The 20,677-nt window shown below is 47.9% G+C and overlaps 3 protein-coding genes across 7 annotated transcripts; 2 read left to right on the forward strand and 1 right to left on the reverse strand.

The window, feature by feature from the left end:
* The first annotated feature begins 368 nt into the window (after positions 1 to 368).
* LOC137600748 (zinc finger protein 585A-like) lies at positions 369 to 6,650 on the forward strand. Its single transcript, XM_068322531.1, has 4 exons — positions 369 to 1,172; positions 2,998 to 3,888; positions 4,140 to 5,066; positions 5,318 to 6,650. Exons 1-4 carry the CDS (start codon positions 995 to 997, stop codon positions 6,166 to 6,168), a joined length of 2,847 nt encoding a protein of 948 aa, XP_068178632.1. The 5' UTR covers positions 369 to 994; the 3' UTR covers positions 6,169 to 6,650.
* A 2,010-nt stretch (positions 6,651 to 8,660) lies between these two features.
* LOC137600754 (equilibrative nucleoside transporter 2-like) lies at positions 8,661 to 14,559 on the reverse strand. 5 transcript variants are annotated; one of them, XM_068322545.1, is made up of 13 exons: positions 14,540 to 14,559; positions 13,155 to 13,206; positions 13,005 to 13,086; positions 12,768 to 12,913; positions 12,196 to 12,335; positions 11,851 to 11,985; positions 11,664 to 11,761; positions 11,495 to 11,570; positions 11,107 to 11,201; positions 10,840 to 10,948; positions 10,660 to 10,745; positions 10,398 to 10,594; positions 8,664 to 9,772 (listed from the first exon to the last, which is right to left on the reverse strand). In XM_068322545.1, exons 1-13 carry the CDS (start codon positions 14,541 to 14,543, stop codon positions 9,661 to 9,663), a joined length of 1,332 nt encoding a protein of 443 aa, XP_068178646.1. In that variant the 5' UTR covers positions 14,544 to 14,559; the 3' UTR covers positions 8,664 to 9,660. The 5 variants fall into 5 exon arrangements, with proteins under 5 accessions (XP_068178644.1, XP_068178641.1, XP_068178642.1 ...); XM_068322543.1 differs by lacking the exon at positions 14,540 to 14,559 and adding an exon at positions 14,166 to 14,283 and having other exon boundaries at positions 8,661 to 9,772; positions 10,398 to 10,948; positions 11,495 to 11,761; XM_068322540.1 differs by lacking the exon at positions 14,540 to 14,559 and adding an exon at positions 14,090 to 14,261 and having other exon boundaries at positions 8,662 to 9,772; positions 10,398 to 10,948; positions 11,495 to 11,761.
* A 1,037-nt stretch (positions 14,560 to 15,596) lies between these two features.
* LOC137600757 (E3 ubiquitin-protein ligase pellino homolog 1-like) lies at positions 15,597 to 20,524 on the forward strand. Its single transcript, XM_068322551.1, has 7 exons — positions 15,597 to 15,752; positions 17,642 to 17,830; positions 18,170 to 18,299; positions 18,374 to 18,475; positions 18,562 to 18,771; positions 18,846 to 19,034; positions 19,121 to 20,524. Exons 2-7 carry the CDS (start codon positions 17,760 to 17,762, stop codon positions 19,691 to 19,693), a joined length of 1,275 nt encoding a protein of 424 aa, XP_068178652.1. The 5' UTR covers positions 15,597 to 15,752; positions 17,642 to 17,759; the 3' UTR covers positions 19,694 to 20,524.
* Positions 20,525 to 20,677: the final 153 nt, after the last annotated feature.

The following is a 20,677-nucleotide window of genomic DNA, read 5'->3' on the forward strand; positions in this document are numbered from 1 at the left end:
GAACCCCACTCGTGTTCAGATCAGGGAGATCGTTCATCCTAATCACCCATTTTCTCACTGTCTTTGCCACGTAAGCGTTGAAGTCGCCAAGGAGAACAATGGAGTCCCCAGTCGGAGTACTATTTGGTACCCTTCCCAGGGACTCTAAGAAGGCTCCTTTATTGAGCCAATCACTTGTGGAGTTTTGATCTCCCAAAAGTTGAACAAAGTATGGAATGTGAACTGGTGGCTGGAGAGGTGCAATTGACCACCTGAATATTGAGCACCGCCGAGGTGCTCAAGGGCACCACAAATTGCTCCTATAGGATGTTTACTGACGCTATGTATGTGTGTGTGAGTCTGTGTGTGTGTGTGTGTGTGTGTGTGTACGTTTGTGTGTGTGTGTGTGTGTGTGTGTGTGTTTGAGCGCGCCCTTTGGCCTGTTTATGTGGGAAATATATGGAGTGCAAAAAAGAATTTCCCGATTAATAGATCTTTACTCCATTCAAAAAATGTTAATGAAGGTTTAAAAAGTTTAGTATTAAGTTAGATCATGAGATGATTTTTATGGCGAATAGGCTGAAGAAATTATGTAGAAAGGAGTTTTAAATGATCAAGTTATATAAAGTCGTTGTGATTCAGTGTCTGTCCAGACGGTGGCGCCAAACCGGAAGCAGAGCGAGCAGGAAAACGGAGAAGAAGAAGCAGCGCTCGGCTATTGCTAACAGCCCCAGCAGCGGTAGAAGTTGTCAGGCCTCGCCAGCCGGTGAAGCTTGGAGAAATCCCAAAGAGGCTTTCTGGCGTCTTTCTGTGTGAACAGCTGTCAGAAGAGACTCTGTTCTGTTCTCTGGACCGGAAGACGCTCAACAAGGAAACTTTCTGCTTCCGCCCCGACGAGCTAACGCAGCTAGCTTAGCCTGCTAGCCGGAAACCATCTTGTGGACTCGGAGCACATCAGCGAACAGATTGTAAAGGATCGTGTCTGGAGGAAAAGTTGTGCTGTGAACGAGTCAAAATGTGTGACGTCCAAACGCTGAGAGCTTTTGTCCTGCAGCGACTAACTGCTGCTGCTGAAGACATCATGGAGCAGTTTGAAAGAACGTTAGCAAACCACGAGAACCAGGAGCAGCTTTGTGGACGACAGAAGCTCCTGGACGGTGTCTTCGGTCCTCAGGTCCACCTCCAGACAGCAGGTGGGTTCAGTCTGGTTCTGCCATCGGTCTGAAGTTCATCCATTCACTGAGGGTTCTTCTGACGCCCCGCAGAGAGGGGGTCATCGTCATGTCGGTGTCCGTCCGTTGGTCCACCAAATGTCTCCACAACCGTTGCAGATTGGAAGATGGAACCAAAAGCACGTGACTCAGGCAGCACAGGGGAGAGAATGAGATGAGGACGTTGACCTTGAGAAAACTAGGTCAAGGTCAAATTACAACTTTTGTACACTCAGGAACCGGATGAGATAGAAAGACGAGGGAGGAGGCCAGTGTGAGACCATAGTTTTGATCTATGAAAATAGGTCAGGGTAGATCAAAGTACAGGTAGATCCAGTGGCGGGCCGTGCATTTCACACCTAGGCCTTCAGCACTGCTCCGTCTGAATCAATCCAACGCTCAAGAACTATTTTTTGGCCACAAAACCTTTACTGCAGCTACAGCTGCGACACACATAAAAAGCATTAATAATAACCTCATGAAATTGCAATATTGTTGAGGAATATAACCACATTTTACTCACCAAAAATCCTTTTTATTGTACACCAAATCCATCCTCCTTTCTTTCCTCAAGAAGATTTCAATTACTCCGTCGTACAGATTATCCGTGCCTTTCAGTTCCATCAAGAATTCCTTTTCTGTCACCATTAAAGCTGATGCTGGATGGAGCCTGCCCTGTCGTGCGGCAGAAGTTTTTATTAGATTTTGCGCGCGGATCTTGTGCTTAACCTCTCCATGCCCTCGGAGCAGCCGCGCTGCGTTCAGGGGCCGCGCTGCGTTCAGGGGCCGCGTAGATTTCCTCGTATCGGCTCCTCTCTCGTTCAGCTGTGTCAGACAAAACTGTACATCCAATTTTTTGTCCTGTAGAATTGAAAAGAGCACGTCTGAATGCTCAAAAAATGCCATTAAATGAAGCAAAAAACAAAACTCCAAATCGTCCAGACGTGGTTTAAATCCATCAGAACAGACTCCTCGTCTTACTCGTCATGATGCTCCAGGACGTGATGAAACAGTTCCTTTACACTCTAAAGTCTAGAGCACCTCTTCTCAGATTCTGCATTGACCACTCTGGATGGGCACTGCCACTAAAAGTGGCGGACAAATCCTTTTCCCGGTTGTGACCGGCTCGCTAGCTTCCAGACCTTTCTTCAGGACGTCCAGCTTTTCTTAAAGTCCGTCTTAAAAATGGCTTTGAAAGTAAATCTTCTTCTTCTTCATCTCTTGTCCTCCTTCAGCCATTGTGGGTTGACAAAACCACTATTGAATCAACACAACGATATATTTGCTTGTGCAGCTCGCTACAGACGCAGTTTTCTAGCTCTGGCTAGTCCACGCTCTCACTGTCCAATCAGAGGGCTGAAATGTGATTGGTTAAATGCTTAAATATGAAAACGGGTCTGGAAGCAGCGCAGCCAGCTGAAAAGCAATGAAAGGAAGCTGACAGACAACTTGGAATTATTTAATAAGTATTCATGGACAAAATATAATTAACATCAGTATGTGATTCTGAGAGTAGATCAAAGCCTTTGATCTCTATGTATAATTTTCAATTCAGGGGTGTCACGGGATGTTGCAGTCTCTCACTGCCTTGTTTCTAGTTTATGATCTAAGTGCGTTCTTACTGCTCCAGTCTTATTTTGTTTTCATTGCTTCTGTTTCCTTCATGGTGTTTATTTGTGAAATTATTTTATTCTGTTTTATTCACTAAAAAGCGTCCAACAGTTTTTTAAATGATTGTTAGAAAGTTGTAACAACAGTGGTTTAAATGTCAGCAGCGTCTTAAAGGTGTTTATTTCACGATTCACAGACGTCCAGCTGATGTTGGTGACAGAAGAAGCAGTTGACCCTGAACAGCAGGATTTAAGGTCCAATCTGGACTGGGACGTCCAACCAGAACCTCCACACATCAAAGAGGAACTGGAGGAAGTCCAGACCAATCAGAAAATCAATCAACTGCAAGGGATGAAGCAAGAGGAGGAGGAGGATGTCACAGAGTTAACATTCTCTTCAGTCCCTGTGAAGAACAAAGAAGATGAAGAGATACCTCAGTCCTCACGGCTTCATGATGAAGACATGAAAACAGAGGCTGTTTATTATAGATATGAAGGCCCAGACCCAGGTGAAGACCAGATGTCACACTCAGAATGTCATCCTGGAAATCCAGCAGTTAGCTCCTCTGAAGGTGGTTCCTGCTCTGGTGACGAGAAACTTCTGCAGGAGCAAAGTGGAGTCCAGACTGGAAAGAAAACGTTCAGTTGTTCAATTTGTGAACTGACTTTTCCGTACAGATCGTATTTTTATCGACACATGAGAATCCACACAGACGAGAAACCCTTCAGCTGTTCAGTCTGTGGTAAAACGTTTAGACAGCGTGGACACCTGAGTCAGCACATGGTGATCCACTCAGAGGAGAAACCCTTCGTGTGTCCGGTGTGCGCTAAAGGATTCAAGCATGCTGGAAACCTACGGGAACACATGAATACCCACACGGTGGAGAAAACCTTCATTTGTTCCGTGTGCGGTAAAGGATTTGGACAGGAACGAAATCTGAGACGACACCTGAAAAGCCACACTGCTGAAGACATCACTGAGCAGTTTGAAGGAACGTTAGCAAACCACGAGAACCAGGAGCAGCTTTGTGGACGACAGAAGCTCCTGGACGGTGTCTTCGGTCCTCAGGTCCACCTCCAGACAGCAGGTGGGTTCAGTCTGGTTCTGCCATCGGTTTGAAGTTCATCCATTCACTGAGGGTTCTTGTTAATGATCTGAAAGTCTTATTTTGTTTTCATTGCTTCTGTTTCCTTCATGGTGTTTATTTGTGAAATTATTTTATTCTGATTTATTCACTAAAAAGCTTCCAACGGTTTTTTAAATGATTGTTAGAAAGTTGTAACAACAGTGGTTTAAATGTCAGCAGCGTCTTAAAGGTGTTTATTTCACGATTCACAGACGTCCAGCTGATGTTGGTGACAGAAGAAGCAGTTGACCCTGAACAGCAGGATTTAAGGTCCAATCTGGACAAGGACGTCCAAACAGAACCTCCACACATCATAGAGGAACTGGAGGAAGTCCAGACCAATCAGGAGAAGGAGCAGCTGCAAGGGATGAAGCAAGAGGAGGAGGAGGATGTCACAGAATTAACAGTTTCTTCAGTTCCTGTAAAGAGTGAAGGAGATGAAGAGATACCTCAGTCCTCACGGCTTCACTATGAAGACATGAAAACAGAGGCTGGTTACCAGATGTCACACTCCTCTGAACCAGAGGACCTGGAGGAGACCAGTGAACCTCAGCCAGACTCCAACCAGTTGAGGAACAAACCTGAATGTGGTCCTGGAAATCCACCAGTTGGCTCCTCTGAAGGTGGTTCCTGCTCTGGTGACGAGAAACTTCTGCAGGAACAAAGTGGAGTCCAGACAGGAAAGGAAACATTCAGTTGTTCAATTTGTGAACTGACTTTTCCGTACAGATCGTATTTTTATCGACACATGAGAATCCACACAGACGAGAAACCCTTCAGCTGTTCAGTCTGTGGTAAAACGTTTAGACGGCGTGGACACCTGAGTCAGCACATCGTGATCCACTCCGATGAGAAACCCTTCGTGTGTCCGGTGTGCGCCAAAGGATTCAAGCATGCTGGAAACCTACGGGAACACATGAATACCCACACGGTGGAGAAAAATTTAATTTGTCCTGTGTGCGGTAAAGGATTTGGACAGGAACGAAATCTGAGACGACACCTGAAAAGCCACACTGCTGAAGACATCATGGAGCAGTTTGAAGGAACGTTAGCAAACCACGAGAACCAGGAGCAGCTTTGTGGACGACAGAAGCTCCTGGACGGTGTCTTCGGTCCTCAGGTCCACCTCCAGACAGCAGGTGGGTTCAGTCTGGTTCTGCCATCGGTTTGAAGTTCATCCATTCACTGAGGGTTCTTGTTAATGATCTGAAAGTCTTATGTTGTTTTCATTGCTTCTGTTTCCTTCATGGTGTTTATTTGTGAAATTATTTTATTCTGATTTATTCACTAAAAAGCTTCCAACAGTTTTTTAAATGATTGTTAGAAAGTTGTAACATCAGTGGTTTAAATGTCAGCAGCGTCTTAAAGGTGTTTATTTCACGTTTCACAGACGTCCAGCTGATGTTGGTGACAAAAGACGAAGTTCATCCTGAGCAGCAGGATTTAAGGTCCAATCTGGTCCCTCCAGAACCTCCACACATCAAAGAGGAACCGGAGGAAGTCCAGACCAATCAGGAGATCGATCCGCTGCAAGGGATGAAGGAGGAGCAGGAGGAGGATGTCACAGAATTAACATTCTCTTCAATCCTTGTGAAGAGCGAAGATGAAGAGATACCTCAGTCCTCATGTCTTCATGATGAAGACATGAAAACAGAGGCTGGTTACTATGACTACGAAGGCCCAGACCCAGGTGAAGACCAGATGTCACACTCCTCTGAACCAGAGGACCTGGAGGAGACCAGTGAACCCCAGTCAGACTCCAACCAGTTGAGGAACAACCAAGAACCTGAATGTGGTCCTGGAAATCAACCAGTTAGCTCCTCTGAAGGTGGTTCCTGCTCTGGTGATGAGAAACTTCTACAGGAACAAAGTGAAACTCAGACTGGAAAGAAAACATTCAGTTGTCCATTTTGTGAACTGACTTTTCCGTACAGATCGTATTTTTATCGACACATGAAAATCCACACAGACGAGAAACCCTTCAGCTGTTCAGTCTGTGGTAAAACGTTTAGACAGCGTGGACACCTGAGTCAGCACATGGTGATCCACTCAGAGGAGAAACCCTTCGTGTGTCCGGTGTGCGCTAAAGGATTCAGGCATGCTGGACACCTGAGGGAACACATGAATACCCACACGGTGGAGAAAACCTTCATTTGTTCCGTGTGCGGTAAAGGATTCAGACAGGACCGAAATCTGAGACGACACCTGAAAATCCACAGCAGGGAGAATCCCGTCAGCTGACGGTCCAAACGGATCCAAGGTCCCGAATCCCTAGCCAAATGCTAGCTGACTTCGACGGCATCTGAGCTACTTTTATTTTCGGCTCTAAGCAAGGAAACTGTTAAATTACCACTGAACATGAACTCAGGGATGAACCCGCCCTTATGCTGATAGAGAGGCATGTTCCTTGTAAATGGGCGGGGCTGTGACAATCACTTCCACTCTAACTCCGCTGATCCTAAACCACTCGTTTGTGGCTCGTTTCTCGATGTAATGGACTGTACAGTCGAGCTGGTAGGGTTAGAGAGGACCAGAAAAAAACGTGGTTTTCATAATAGAACCCCTTACAAATGAAGATTCCAGTTTTAGTATAAACTTCTGCAGAGATGATTTCCTGATCAATCATCTGGATTGGAGGCCAAAGTGATTGCCAGTTAGTTGTGCAATTTCCTCCGGGATTAATAGACTTTACAGAATTAAACCGGTTTCTTTCCAGCAGAGAATGAGTGTTTTGTTGTTTGTCCGTGTTACGGCCCCCGCCGTACACTCATTGTTTAATCCCATGTTTATGTAGTTTGAGTTACGTAAATTGCAACGTGTCGCCCCGAGCTCATGATAGGGGCATAGGGGTGCTGACCTCTTCTTGTATTTACTCAAGTTTTTTAATAAGTCGAGTAATAATTCGGCATTCTGGGTTTGACCATCTTTTACTGTTAAGGTATGGGCTACGTTTTAATGAGTCCTCTTTTTGTTTGTTTCTTTGTGTTCAGTAGCACCCGTCCATCTGTCACTCTTAGTTTGGTTTTCACACCCCGTTCTGGTCATTTGTCAATTAAACTACATTCATTCATCTTCCTACCCGCTTCATCTGCTTTCGCGGTCACAGGGAGCTGGATCGTATCTCAGCTGGCATAGGGCGTGAGGCGGGGCAAACTCTCCTGATCAATGACTTATGCCCCGGGTTCCTACCAAGGGCGTGGCTCATCCATGCTTCTCACATAGACACACAAGAAGTACAGCGGTACCTCTACTTACGAAATTAATTTCTTAAGTAGAAAATTTCGTTAGTAGAGATGCGTTTTCCATGCAAATGCCCTAATCCGTTCCAAGCCCTCAAAATTCAGACATACATGTTTTGATGCATTGTTATGCTTTATCAAACATTTAATACATGTTATGATTAGATTATTACACAATAAATGAGAGTCGTGCTGAACGTAAAAAATGAAGAAGAATAATGATGGTCATTTACCTTTTAACGGCTGTCTTCATTGTTTTTTGCCCTCTTTGGTTCATGCCCTCTTGCCCCACCATTTCTCCATCACTTTCTTGGGGTCCCTAGTGAATACTCTAAAAGTTAATATATTTATGTAAAACTATCAGAACACCTCATGGGTCGAGGGCCGAATGACGAGGACGCTGCTTAGACACCTATCTAGCTCCACACAGAGGTCCCTCTGAGCCAATGGGATGCCAGGATGCTGGGTAATAGCCGATGGCAGAGCAGCTATAAGAATGTTGCGTTCAGGAACCTGTGGGAGCTGCGAGTATCAGCCCATACTGTATTTTTACATTACGTAAGTCGAAATTTCTTTCGTAACTAGAGGCAATATTTTCCTGTTGAGGCGTTTCGTAAGTAGAAACTTTCGTATGTAGAGACGTTCGTAAGTAGAGGAACCACTGTAGTTTGTTCATAACACAACGATAACTTCCCCCAAACTACAACTGTATGAACGTCAATCCCCAAAGGGCAAACCAGGATACAATACTTTTAAGTATGTTGAAGCATACTCTGCTAACAATCCTGCTTCAGCTACTGACACCGCTGCAACCACAGACCAGTAGAAGAAAGTCTTTGACCCAACTGGGTCTCGGGTAAATACAACAAATGGCTGAAGATAAATGAGAACATTGCCGGCTTGTTTCTCCAACAAGTAGCAACAGACGAGTAGCGCCGCTAATTCATGCAGCCGATGTCTGGCGGTGACACGAGTCGCTGGCTGCCTGGGAGCAGTCTGGAAGGGACGACCTATCGCTGTCGCCTCCAGCGGAGCAAATGAACGGCACCTTTTACAAGTGTTGGCATCAACAAAGGAGAACAAGGAGGAACTAAACATTAATACTTATTAGCCTCCCGTAGGGGAAATGATTAGTTTTTTAACAAGACACACCCAGCAGGAGGTGGGGGAGCCAGAGGGAGAAGCAATCGCTGGCATTGCTAATAGCTTCAAGTTAGTTAGCTCTAATGTGTTTGAACAGTGACTAACTTCTTCCACTAGTAGTGAATATTACAGTCTGTTGAATTTATGTGAGAAATGAATAGAATGACGATGATTTAAGAGATGAACAGCAAACAGGAAGGGACAGACTGGAGTGCACCCAGACGTCACGACCGGCCTCGAGTTCTTCAGAGAATTAGAATCTCAACGTTGAACCGGGAAGAAGTTCCCCGATGATGGTCAGAACACCCATCACCCTCCGTTTACTTCCAACCTTTAATGATCCACGTGTAAAGTCAACAAGCATTGAAAGAATTCAAAGGTGCACACTGAGCATGGAGTACAGTCATCCCTCGTTTAACGCTGGAGTTACGTTCTACAAAGAACCTGCAAAGTATCAGCTTTAATTTTTACTGTTCTAGATGTTTGAAGGCCGTAAACCCCTCACGACACACTTAATACACTTTTCCGGATAAGATAGAAAGACGAGGGAGAAGGCCAGTGTGAGTAAGACCATAGATCAAAACTAATGCTTTGATCAATGACAGTAGGTCAGAGCACTAGCTTTGATCTTTGACTTGTGCAGGTAGGTCAGGGTAAAATTTTGAATTCAGGGGTGTCGCGGGATGTTGCAGACTGTGACTGCCTCGGTTCTAGTTATTGTTCTGTGGGGATAATGTTGGTCTCCAGAGTCACGTTCTTGTTCCTGCGGTCACTGATCCACAAAGCTAAAGCAGACTCCGTGACGATGGTCTTATTGGTGTTCCAAACCTTTTTGAAACTTATTTCTGTTTACTGTAGTTTGTATGTTATCTACCTCTTTCTTTCCATAACGAACAGAAGAGTCGTTTATTCCATAACGTCGACCTACCGTTACCATGTCCAGAAGCACAACTTCGTGGGACGGTTAGTATCTTCCTGTGTTTTGGGTGCTACCGCAGGTGCATTTAAGGTGCAGAAGGTTTGGTGAACATTGTGGTTTATTGGAGAGGAAACTGTCAAACACCCAGTCAGGAACTTCATGCTGCTAGCGATTACAGATTGGTGCAAATTTGGATGAACTCCTGTTGTGTACAGGATACACGGTATGGAGAAGATAGGTTGATGGTCTACAGCCAATCAGGATGCGGAAAACAAAGCATGCAGAATTACACTAAAAACTCCAGGAAACGGCGAGACCGTTAAAGGGGGACGATTGCATTGGTTCTGTCTTGACGGGATGAACTATCCTTAGAACTCCTGCTGCTTCGCCGTCTCCGTGAAGATCGGTCGACGGATTCTTCCTCCGGGTCGACTAAACCAGCTTTCCCAACAGGAAGGAGAACGAGGCTCCCAGCGCCAGACCCGAAACCAGGAAGAAGGTCATCAGAGACCCGGCCGTCTCTCGATCCTTAAAGGTCACCAACCTGAGGGGACGGGAACACAACGTCAACTAACAGGAGGACTCCGGTGAAGGCCTGGAAGTTCACACATCACTAGTAATTGTGATCCGTGCAGCAGAGGTCACACCGGGGTCACAACTCTTTGTCTGGGAGTTGAGGTCAAAGGTTACAGTCTAAAACATCCTCTGTGTCCGGTCGATATTTTAGACACGCAGCGCTTTGTCAAGATGTGGCCTTAGGTAGTGAATCTACTGCTGACGTGTTCGCCAGTGTGGTGTGGTTGTAGTTCCTACTTAACTAGTTTCTAGTAGTTAAGTAGTAAAAGTGGTTAACTAGGAACTAGTTAAGTAGGAACTAGGTTTAGTTAAGACTTAAGAGATGAAGGTTCTAGAGCTGAGTTTCTCCTGGATCTGACCAAAGACTGTCCCTCAAACGGTGGCGTTGTCCTCAGAAGGTCAACAGAGGAGTGACTCCTACGCATGAATCTTACCCTAACTGGCTGTAACCGGTCAGAGAACGGTGTCTGGTGGACGTGAGATCAGCTGACCTCTCAGTAGCCCCTCCCTTAACTATCAATTTGCTTATCGAGTTGAATGAAACGACCGACAGAACACCTGATGAGACGCTCGGTGTCTCCTTGGAGACTCACTGTGGAGCGTAGGCCATGCAGAGGGTCGCCAGGTATCCGTTGGAGAAGGAAAACAGGGCCATGATGGCGATGAAGGCCAAGTCATGACGGAACAGGACAGTCAGTCGGGTGTTCTTCACGTTACACAACATGAGGAGAGGGACGAAGGCCAGACGGGAAAACACGGCGACAGGAAACAGCTTGCTGTCCTTGGACGGCTGCAGGAGCATCAGCGCTCGGTCAGAAACGGCCAAGAAATCCTGACGGAAGGCGGCGGACTCACCCAATGGACGAGCGACGGGGCGCTGCGGCCGGCGAAGTCCATGGCGTTGAAGACAATGAAGCAGCAGACACAGGTGAACACTCTCTCTGGAGGATGGAGCAAAAGTGAGAAAACGAGAAGGACTCCGAGCATCCGGATTGTCGGATAAGTCCAGCGCCCGGCGCGGCTGAGAAGACTCACCCCAGGCCGGGTTGTCTCTGTAGACGGTCTCAACGCGAACCGTGACCACAGGGAACACCGACAGCGTGACGCCAAACACTGACGTCACGCACAACGCCATGAGCCAGATCTGGCGGTTCAGATTCAACGTTAACGTTTCACGTTAAAACGAAACATCCAGGTTGATTCACGCCAAAACATCGATGGTCATGTGCTTCCAATCAGTCCCGATCAACATTCTGACGGTATTTCTTAAAGAAACCAACACCGACTGAGGAGTTTGTTCACCTTTCTAAAGACAGCCGGGATGGACGAACGTCTCCGAGTCTCGTTGGCGACGTTGGTGAACTGAACTTCAGCCTCTTTGTCTCCGGTTAAAACGTCTTTAGAATGAAACATGTGACTTTTTGTTTTTAAACTAGAATTTAAAATTGTACATTTTCACACTTAACCCTTTAAAGCCGAATGAATCATGTTTGATTCAGGATTTTGTATTTTTCTACATCATAAATTTGACATTTCTTTCCAGAAACTCCTGATGTTTACAATCAAACACATGGATCTGCACTTTCTATATGAAAATATTCTGGATTTAACCATAATTATACAAATTAAAGGTCATATAAACAATTTTTTGCGTTAGCATGTGGCTACGTTAGCATCGAGCTGAACCCACCTGAGTGGCCGAGGAGCTCCTGGAGCTTCTCCTCATCGCCAGAAGAGCTTCTGTTCATGTAGAAACGTGCAAATTCCTGAAGAGACGAAGGAGAAGGTCTGAGGTCAGCTGGATGACCTCCAACACCCTCCGTGTGACCCGCCGCATCCTGACGCCGTCCGGTCCTCACCAGGTGAGGCAGCAGCAGGTAGCACAGCAGAGCCCCCAGCGTGGCCACGCAGGGCGTGATGAAGTATCCCAGCGCCGCTGAGCTCTCGTCAGCGTTACCTGGGCAACCAGAGGAGACATCTGAGCTTCAGGTCCCACCTGAAGACCCTCAGGAGGAACGGGTGAAGGTCAGGGTCACCATCACTCACTCAGGATGGAGAGGAGCATCGCCACGGCAGCAAACATCCCAGCCAGACCCTGACCGCTCATGAACAGCGTGGAGAAAACAGGAGGGAGGAGACCGACCAGCCCGAACAGACTGGCCTGAAGCACCGCACTGCACACTGAACACACACACACACACACACACACAGTAACACACACACACAGTAACACACACACACAGTAACACACACACACAGTAACACACACACACACACACTCACACACACAGTAACACACACACACACACAGTAACACACACACACACACACACACACAATGTGGAAGGTTCAATAATCAATGTAGTAATCAATGAGGGATCCTAAACTCACTGTTGATGAACCAGATGGTTGCCATGGTGATGGAGAAGAAGGTGTCTGAAGGCATGGAGACGTGGACCAGAGCCGCTGTGAGGGAGAAGAGGAGGAAGATGGCAGAGAAGCTGAAGGCCACACGGGGGCGCTCCCCCACCCTGGTGACACATCATCATCATCATCATCATCATCATCATCATCATCACCACCACCACCATCACCACCACCATCATCACCATAATCATCATCATCATCACCATCATCATCACCATAATCATCATCATCATCACCATCATCACCATCTTCATCATCATCATCACCATCATCACCATTATCATCATCATCATCACCATCATCATCACCACCATCATCACCATCTTCATCATCACCATCACCATCATCACCACCGTCATCATCATCATCATCATCACCATCATCATCATCATCATCACCACCGTCATCATCATCACCATCACCATCACCATCATCACCATCATCATCCTCATCCTCCCATCATCCTCCTCATCTTCATCCCTTCATCCATATCAAAGGGTTCCTCCTCAGACGAGGCAAACGTGACTTGAACTCACCACTGATACAGGAAGGAGTTGAGCAGCGTGAACAGCAGCAAGGGCAGCTGGGAAAGCAAGGCCATCCAGCTGTCGTAGTTGTAGTCTTTAGGTGTGTGTGTGCTGTTAGAGGTGGCGTTAGGACCTGAGAGGCGTTTGTTAAAATACTGCAACAGAAGGAAAAACATTCATGGAGCGTTTCACTATGTGGACCTGGAGGAGGAAGAGGAGGAGGAGGAAGAGGAGGAGCGGTGACACCTGGGTGGCCGTGATGAAGAAGTTCCAGGGCAGCAGGACTCCCAGCCCGAGCGTGAAGATGATGGTGGCTACGACCCGCCCGCTGGGGACACAAAACACTTCCTGACTGCAGGTTCACGCCCAGAAACCAGCAGCAGCAGCACCACTCACCGGTCAGCAGGGGGCGTCTTCTCCTGAGGCATTCTGGGTAACGGGGTCCACTCTGACAAGACATCAGCTCATTACATTCACGCTTTGTCGCTAACAGCGTTTAAATAACGTTTAATAGTGAGCTGCTAAAACCGTTAGCATCTCGCCAGGACGTCTACAGCTTCTGCCTCAGCAGCCAATCAGCTTCATCCTCACTTCAACTCACGTTAAAGAACGAAAGAAGGACCCGCCCACATCAGGAGTTTAATCTGGATCAGCTGATCCAGATTAAACCGATCTAGACTGACCTGAGAGCCGATCGATGGAACCGATTCAGTCTGACCTGGATCCAGAACAAAACCATGTGACTCCTGATGGGGGAGGGGGACGGGGTCACATGATGAGGGCCAATCAATCAGGAGCCAGCTGAAAGTTCTAGGTGAGGCTGAACTCCTCTGAACTCCACCCCCCCACTCTAAAATTCCTTCTCTGTGCTCAGTCCTTCAGGCTGGGGCTCGTCTGTGACGTCATCAGCAGGTGGCGCCAATGAACAGCTGTGATCCGGTTCGATGGGACTTCTGGGACCTTCATGTGGGTTCTCCCTCCGGACTCTAAACCCTGATTCTGATCGAGTCCCGCATTTATTCTCTTTTACTCCTTTTTATTCTCCCCTATTGTCATTTATTCTCCTTTATTCTCTTTTACTCTTTTTTATTCTCTTTTACTCTTTTTTAGTCTCTTTCACTATTTTTTATTCTCCCTTATTGTCATTTATTCTCCTTTAATTGCCGTCATTCCCATTTATTCTCCTTTTTTTTTTCCTCGTTTATTCTCATTTATTCCACATTTACGACACCTGCGTGACGCGACGCCGACAGGTGTGTCTGTCATCGGTGAAAACATGAACTAATATTCTACAACAAGGTCATCTCAATCCGCTGTAAACCGTCCCTCACCTGTACAGGTCGGCTCCGCCACGGTCAACACGACCAGGTGAGAAGGCTCGGCCAGGTAGAGAGACGAGGAGCTCACCTGAGGGTCGCGCGGGGAGCTGCTGCGGGTTCTGGCTTCCAGAGCCTCGCGCTCCTTTCACTGAAGACTTTTTGGGGGCTCGCGGCCAATACAGGTGTCGAGGAAACGGTTTGAGACGTTTCTGTGGGGCGGGTCCGTTTAATTGGGGGGTTTGAACCGAAGCACGTGACCCAGTTCACACCGGCCGCACGCGCCCGTTTGGAACAGAACAGGGGGGCAGAACTCCGGACACCGGAAGTTCTGGTTCCGAAATCTTCATGAATCGTTTTGTGGCGTGAAAATAAACCGTTTTTAATTTTGATCAGTTTTAATCAGGTCCGAATTCAGTTAAAACTCATTTATAATTGAAAATAACTGATAAGGAAGATACGCACCCATGACGTCAGAGGAGGTAATGTTCGCTGAGTCACGTAATGAGCAGAACAGCACGTTTCATGTTTTGGAAAATAGAACAAAGTCGTGGAAAGTTTGTTTTGTATTTGATGAATTCATCATGTGATATCTTAGGAAAGTCGGTGTTTACTCAGTTCATTATGCAAAAATTGAACTAAATTGAACTCAACAAATAATATTAAAACAACTATTCAAATTAAACCTGTTTCACTCATGAAAATCTACCTGGAAAGTAAACTGATGAACAGAGTTTGACTGAAGAGCCGCGAAGAATCAATAAAGCCGTCAGAATGACAACACGAATTAATGATCAGTTTTGTGATCTCAGTGAAAAACAACCTAAAATTTGGCACGCTTTGGGTGGCGTGCCAACATGTCTTCATTGACTGTGTGAAGCAGTCCAGGTTCACACAGTGAAACAAATACACTCCCATCGTGACCTTCATGACGCAGTGCAACATATTCAATGCAGTGTAAACACGTTTATGTTCACACTGCATCTAACCTGATCTGTAAAGCATTAGTGAGCGATTTACGAAGGATTACTGAGGCATTTTATTAATAAATATAATTTATTATTTGTTAGTGTGTACGTGTCAGAGAGAGAGGACCAAGGGGACGTTAATTGAGCTGTTTTTGATAATAACAGTAACTTTAATATTAATATTTAACATGATTAAACTTTTGAGTAGTGAATTTGTTCGCTTTATTTTGAAAGGCATCTGAAAGTTGCACCGAATACTTATGCTGCGTTCAAGTCGGCAGTAATGTCGACAATCACAAATGCAAATTGGCGAAACCTCAACAGAAAAGCGAATTAAAATGATAATCTGGAAAAACAATACAGAAACACGTCAACTAGAACTACACTGAGGTTTATAGACTGTTCGGTGGATTATAAAGTTGAATCTGGTGACACTGGTTGAAAAATCCAACTCCAGATGCCTTCAAATGATCCTGGAGGAGTGTTGAAAAGGGATTTTCCTACAGTCTGTTGTGTCCTGAACGCAGCATCGGTTTCGCTTGTCTGAGCGCGAGACGCGGAACAAAACCCTCAGTTTTGGTCCAACGAGTCAAACGAGTCGTTGACCGGCGGACACCGGACGTTCAGCGGGGGCTCCGTCCGCCCAGAAACACCGCCGGTAACCGGGAGCCGGGACGCAGACATCCGGGAGCAAGGGATAGCGCGAGCCGGTAACTTTTTTAAAAGTTTGTTTTATAACACCTGTCGGTTGTCTCTTCCTTTTCGCTCGCGCCTTTAGCTGTGATGCTAACCAGAGAGCTAGTTAGCTCCGGCATAAAGCAGCTAACCCTAACCCTGTTAGCACGGAGAGATTCGCTTCACGCTAGCAACGTCCACGGTAAGAGGCTAAGCTAACAGTTTGAGGCTAACGCTCTGCTCGTCCTGTTCGTGTCAATAAAGTTTTTTTTATTGCGTCCGTGTTCTAGTGTGTTTTGTAACCTGACATCACGACGTTCCTGCTGTGTTCACGGTCACTTTACTGACTTTAACGTGTTTAAATTAATTGTTCAAACGTTTTCCCACGTTTATCCTCTATTTTATTTGTTCTGTTTTCCCGTCTGCTGTGGATTCATAAACTAGGAAGTCATAAAGACAAAAGTTTTGATTCGTTTTTCTTGACCACAACAGATTGTACATTATAATTATGAAATATACTATATAAAGTATATAGATGAAGTATATTATCTTTTATAGACGAAATATAATGTGAAATATATAGATGAAGTATCTTATATAAAGTATGCTATCTTATATAAATGAAGTATATTATCCTAAAGATCTAAAATCTTGTCAGTAATATTTTTCTTTAGTGGTTTTGAAGTTATAAAAAAACCTTACAAGACAATTATTCTTTATTGAGTTGACTTTAGTTTTATATAGTTTTCATGTCTGTTGTGCTCAAACTACTTTTAACTTTTAACAGTACTTTTCTTTAGTGTGTGTGTCTGTGTGTGTGTGTGTCTGTGTGTGTGTGTGTCTGTGTGTGTGTGTGTGTGTCTGTGTGTGTGTGTGTGTGTGTATGTGTGTGTGTGTGTGTGTGTGTGTGTGTGTGTGTGTGTGTGTGTGTGTGTTGCCCAGCTGGTCTCTCTTGTTCCAGCCTCCTGAACTGATTAGAATGCAGCGTCCCAGCAGAGCATCTGCCCCAGCAGACGCTGCTTTTGTTCCCCGTTCAGAACTTGAAAGTCGTCCTGCTTTGTCGGACGGTCAGCGCTGAGTGAAGACTCGTGGAGGCGTTAACCCCCCCCCTACCCGGGACACGGGGATGTGGGTCTAGAACCTTCAGAATGTTATGTTCAGGTGGATCAGAGTCAACCAGGAGGTCGTGGGTGAAGAGCTCTGGCTTTATGTGGACATAATGAACAGTGTAGTAACGGGGTCACACTGGTGTGATGTCACCCCCCCTTTTTTTTTTTCTAAGGACAGTTGGTGTGCCAGGCTGATCCCTGACAGCCTTTGTTAGTGTCTGTTGCCATGGTGAAGTGGGTCAGTGTGTGTCGGGGGGTATTTTCTGTGACGGGTAAAACGACATGATAGACGTTGTAAACAAATGATGCTTGTGTCTGGATCTGAGTCATGTGACCTGTCATGTGACCGCGGCCCGTGATGTCACGGCGAACACGTCGCTCTTCACCAGACGAAAAACAAAGAGCGTTTGTGGCGCGTTGAAGTCGTCCTCCCTCCAGCGCCAGGCAGTGAATGGCTTTCTGTCCCCCCCCACACCCCCTCCATGTATTTATGTGCCCTGGAATAAGCTGCGGTCAGGATGTGGGGGGGGGGTCGTCTTCGTCATGCGTGTTGAAGAACGGATGAATCGTGTGTGTGTTGGTTGTTGTTACTCAGAATCACGTTCGGCGCTCGTCACCGATGCAGATGCCCCCGTCTGGCGTCTAACTGCCCCTCTGTGTTCGCCATGAATACACACATTGTGGGCCGCCGTCGTGTGTGTGTGTGCATCCCTGCATGCGTGTGTGTGCGTGTGTGTGTCGTCATGAAGGACATTCAGTGTGTTGCGATGAAGCCATCCGTGTTTCAAACTGACTCTTTCTGATTGCGTCTGTAGGTGAGGTGTGTGTGTGTGTGTGTTTGTGTGTGTGTGTGTGTGTGTGTGATGCCGATGGAGACGCCCTGAGGGACATCGTGTGAACCCCCCACCCCCACCCCCCAAGAAGTCTGCACACATGTTTTCACTCGGCCAGGAAAACATCTCCACCAAAGGGCCGGTCAAGTATGGAGAGCTCATCGTGCTCGGGTGAGTGTGTGTGTGTGTGTGTGTTTCTGATCAAAGGTTATGACATCATCAGTCAGGATGATTGATCACGCCGTCAGTCTGGCGGTTGGTTTGTAGCTGCTTTGGTTCTGAACACAGAGACACGTCTTTTCTTAGATTCTCTGAGCGTCAGAAGCCGGAAGTGACATCACAGTCGTAGCCTCATCAGCCAATCGCTGTAGCCGCGGCGCTCCGTGTTCAGTCCGTCGGTTTGAACGCCGCCGCCATGATCCGTCACGCTGCCGGTCGTAAACCAGGACGTGTGAAGGTTGTTTGGTTCCGATGGAACTGACGCGTGTCCACTTCCTGTTTCCTGTCCAGGTGTAACGGCTCGCTGCCCGCCGGCGACAAGGGGAGGCGGAGGAGCCGCTTCACGCTGTGTCGCAGGAACAAGGCCAACGGCGTGAAGCCCAGCACCGTGCACTCGTCCTGCACGCCGCAGGCCGCCAAGGTGAGTGCCGTGACATCATCACAGGTCCGAGCCCCGCCCACCGGCTTCAGCGTGACCTGTCGTGTCCCCCCCAGGCCGTCAGCAACAAGGAGCAGCACAGCATCTCCTACACGCTGTCCCGTGCCCAGACGGTGGTGGTGGAGTACACCCACGACGGCGCCGCCGACATGTTCCAGGTAGCGGCGCGCTAACGGTTAGCGTAGCATCTGCGCTAACTGCCGCCGGAACTCATTTCCTGTTTTATTTCCCCACGCCGCCGCAGATCGGCCGTTCCACGGAGAACCCTATCGACTTCGTGGTGACAGACACGCTGCCTGGCAACCAGAGCCCCGCCCTTGGCCCCGCCCACCCCCCGGCGCTGCAGAGCACCATCTCCCGCTTCGCCTGCCGCATCATCTGCCAGAGGAACCCGCCGTACGCCGCGCGGATCTACGCCGCCGGCTTCGACTCCTCCAAGAACATCTTCCTGGGGGTACGCTGGGGGAGGGAATTGGGGGGGGCGGGGTCACGAAGCGCTGACCAGTCAAACTGATCTGTGATCTGCAGGAGAAGGCAGCAAAATGGAGGACGTGTGACGGCCAGATGGACGGCCTGACCACCAACGGCGTGTTGGTGATGCACCCCCGCCGCGGCTTCAGCCAGGACTCCGCCCCCGGCCTGTGGCGGGAGATCTCCGTCTGCGGGGGCGTGTTCACGCTGAGGGAGACCCGCTCGTCGCAGCAGAGGGGTGATGCGGTGGGTTTCCTCTCTGAACAGGAAGTAGCGTGGCGGGGGTGTATTTGCGTCTGACGTGACGGACTTTCTGTCCCCCCCCCCTTCAGGTGGACGCCGAGTGCAACACGCTGGTGGACGGCTCGCTCATCGACCTGTGCGGCGCCACCCTGCTGTGGCGCACGGCGGAGGGGCTGGCGCGCACCCCCACCGTCAAACACTTGGAGGCGTTGCGGCAGGAGCTGAACGCGGGGCGCCCCCAGTGCCCCGTGGGCTTCAACACGCTGGCCTTCCCCAGCCTGCGGCGCAACGGCCCCCCCGACGACCGCCAGCCGTGGGCCTACCTGCGCTGCGGACACGTGCACGGCTACCACGGCTGGGGGGGGCGCTGCGAGCCGGCGGCGGAGCGTCAGGAGAGGGAGTGCCCCATGTGCCGGGCGCGGGGGCCCTACGTGCCGCTGTGGCTGGGCTGCGAGGCGGGCTTCTACGTGGACGCCGACCCCCCCAGCCACGCCTTCGTGCCCTGCGGACACGTCTGCTCCGAGAAGACCACCGCCTACTGGGGGCAGATCCCGCTGCCCCATGGGACGCATGCCTTCCACGCCGCCTGCCCCTTCTGCATCCAGCCGCTGGGCGGGGGGGCCGGCTGCGTCAGGCTCATCTTCCAGAGCCCGCTGGACTAGAACCCTTAACCCCCCCCAGGAGGACGCAGCCTTAAATTAATCTTTATAACTTAATTTAACATCATCTCCGTCGCCTTAAGGAACATCAGATCCTCACCTGATGGGGGGGGGGGCGTCAGGAGGAGGTGATGGACTCTTTACCTCCCATCTCTGTTGTGGTTTTTTGGGGGTGTTCTAACAGCTTTTAACCGGCTTCAGGTTCTGTCCTTTAAGAACTTCCTTTATAAACAGGAAGTTCAAACCATTCCTCAGTGGTTCTGCTCAGAGTGCCGCGTGTGGTTTTACCGTGACGGGGGCAGGGGGGGTCGGACCCCAACACGAGTCGCTCATGAAGAACAAACCGTCTCCTCAGATCAGCTCACCCTCAAATGTTTACAAGTTTATAAAATGCACTCCAGGGGTTTGAGAAGAAGGATCATATTGTTGAACCCCCCCCCCACATAAAGAGAACGCCTTGAAGTTAAAGCTGGACAGAGCGTGTTAGCATTCAGCTAACAACACTGGTCTTTGCTAAAGTTATTGGTTTGATTCAGGTCATTTGAAGCTGATAAGGAACTAAATCCAGGTTTTTTTCAAACAACACAAACCAAACCGGGGGGGGGGTTTCTAAATTCCTCAAGTGTGAAAAGTGAAACTATGCAGTTAAATAAATTATCTGTGGAGTCTGGAGCAGAGAACCTGATCCAATCACCAGCGTGTCAACGGAACCGGAAGTTACTCGACTTCCTGTTTGTCGTCTTATTTATTATTACACTGTTGTGTTCTTGTTGTTTTTGTGGAGAACAAACCAAAAGTCTTTGTAAGCTTGTTTAATAAAACTGATTCAGATTTCATTGATCACATTCCTGGGGGGGGGGACTTAAAGTTCCAGAGTGAATGTAAAGCATTTAGTTAATTCAATCTGTGGACACGTCAGTCTGGTGTCACAACAGTAAAACATTTTATTTTACTTTTATTTCTACATTGAAGTCCTGTTGATTTATT

Source organism: Antennarius striatus, chromosome 8, assembly GCF_040054535.1.
Source record: "Antennarius striatus isolate MH-2024 chromosome 8, ASM4005453v1, whole genome shotgun sequence".
NCBI classification, from domain to species: domain Eukaryota; kingdom Metazoa; phylum Chordata; class Actinopteri; order Lophiiformes; family Antennariidae; genus Antennarius; species Antennarius striatus.

What these genes read in the sequence shown, in the direction of transcription:
- LOC137600748 (XM_068322531.1), top strand. Translation starts at nt 995, where the DNA reads ATGTGTGACGTCCAAACGCTGAGAGCTTTTGTCCTGCAGCGACTAACT. An exon ending in GGTCCACCTCCAGACAGCAG is followed by an intron (nt 3,889 to 4,139) that starts GTGGGTTCAGTC and finishes CACGATTCACAG; the next exon opens with ACGTCCAGCTGATGTTGGTG. An exon ending in GGTCCACCTCCAGACAGCAG is followed by an intron (nt 5,067 to 5,317) that starts GTGGGTTCAGTC and finishes CACGTTTCACAG; the next exon opens with ACGTCCAGCTGATGTTGGTG.
- LOC137600754 (XM_068322543.1), bottom strand. Translation starts at nt 13,186, where the DNA reads ATGCCTCAGGAGAAGACGCCCCCTGCTGACCG. An exon ending in TCTTCATCACGGCCACCCAG is followed by an intron (nt 12,914 to 13,004) that starts GTGTCACCGCTC and finishes CTTCTGTTGCAG; the next exon opens with TATTTTAACAAACGCCTCTC. An exon ending in TGCATGGCCTACGCTCCACA is followed by an intron (nt 9,773 to 10,397) that starts GTGAGTCTCCAA and finishes CCGTCCCCTCAG; the next exon opens with GTTGGTGACCTTTAAGGATC.
- LOC137600757 (XM_068322551.1), top strand. Translation starts at nt 17,760, where the DNA reads ATGTTTTCACTCGGCCAGGAAAACATCTCCACCAAAGGGCCGGTCAAG. An exon ending in GGAGAGCTCATCGTGCTCGG is followed by an intron (nt 17,831 to 18,169) that starts GTGAGTGTGTGT and finishes TTTCCTGTCCAG; the next exon opens with GTGTAACGGCTCGCTGCCCG. An exon ending in GCGCCGCCGACATGTTCCAG is followed by an intron (nt 18,476 to 18,561) that starts GTAGCGGCGCGC and finishes ACGCCGCCGCAG; the next exon opens with ATCGGCCGTTCCACGGAGAA.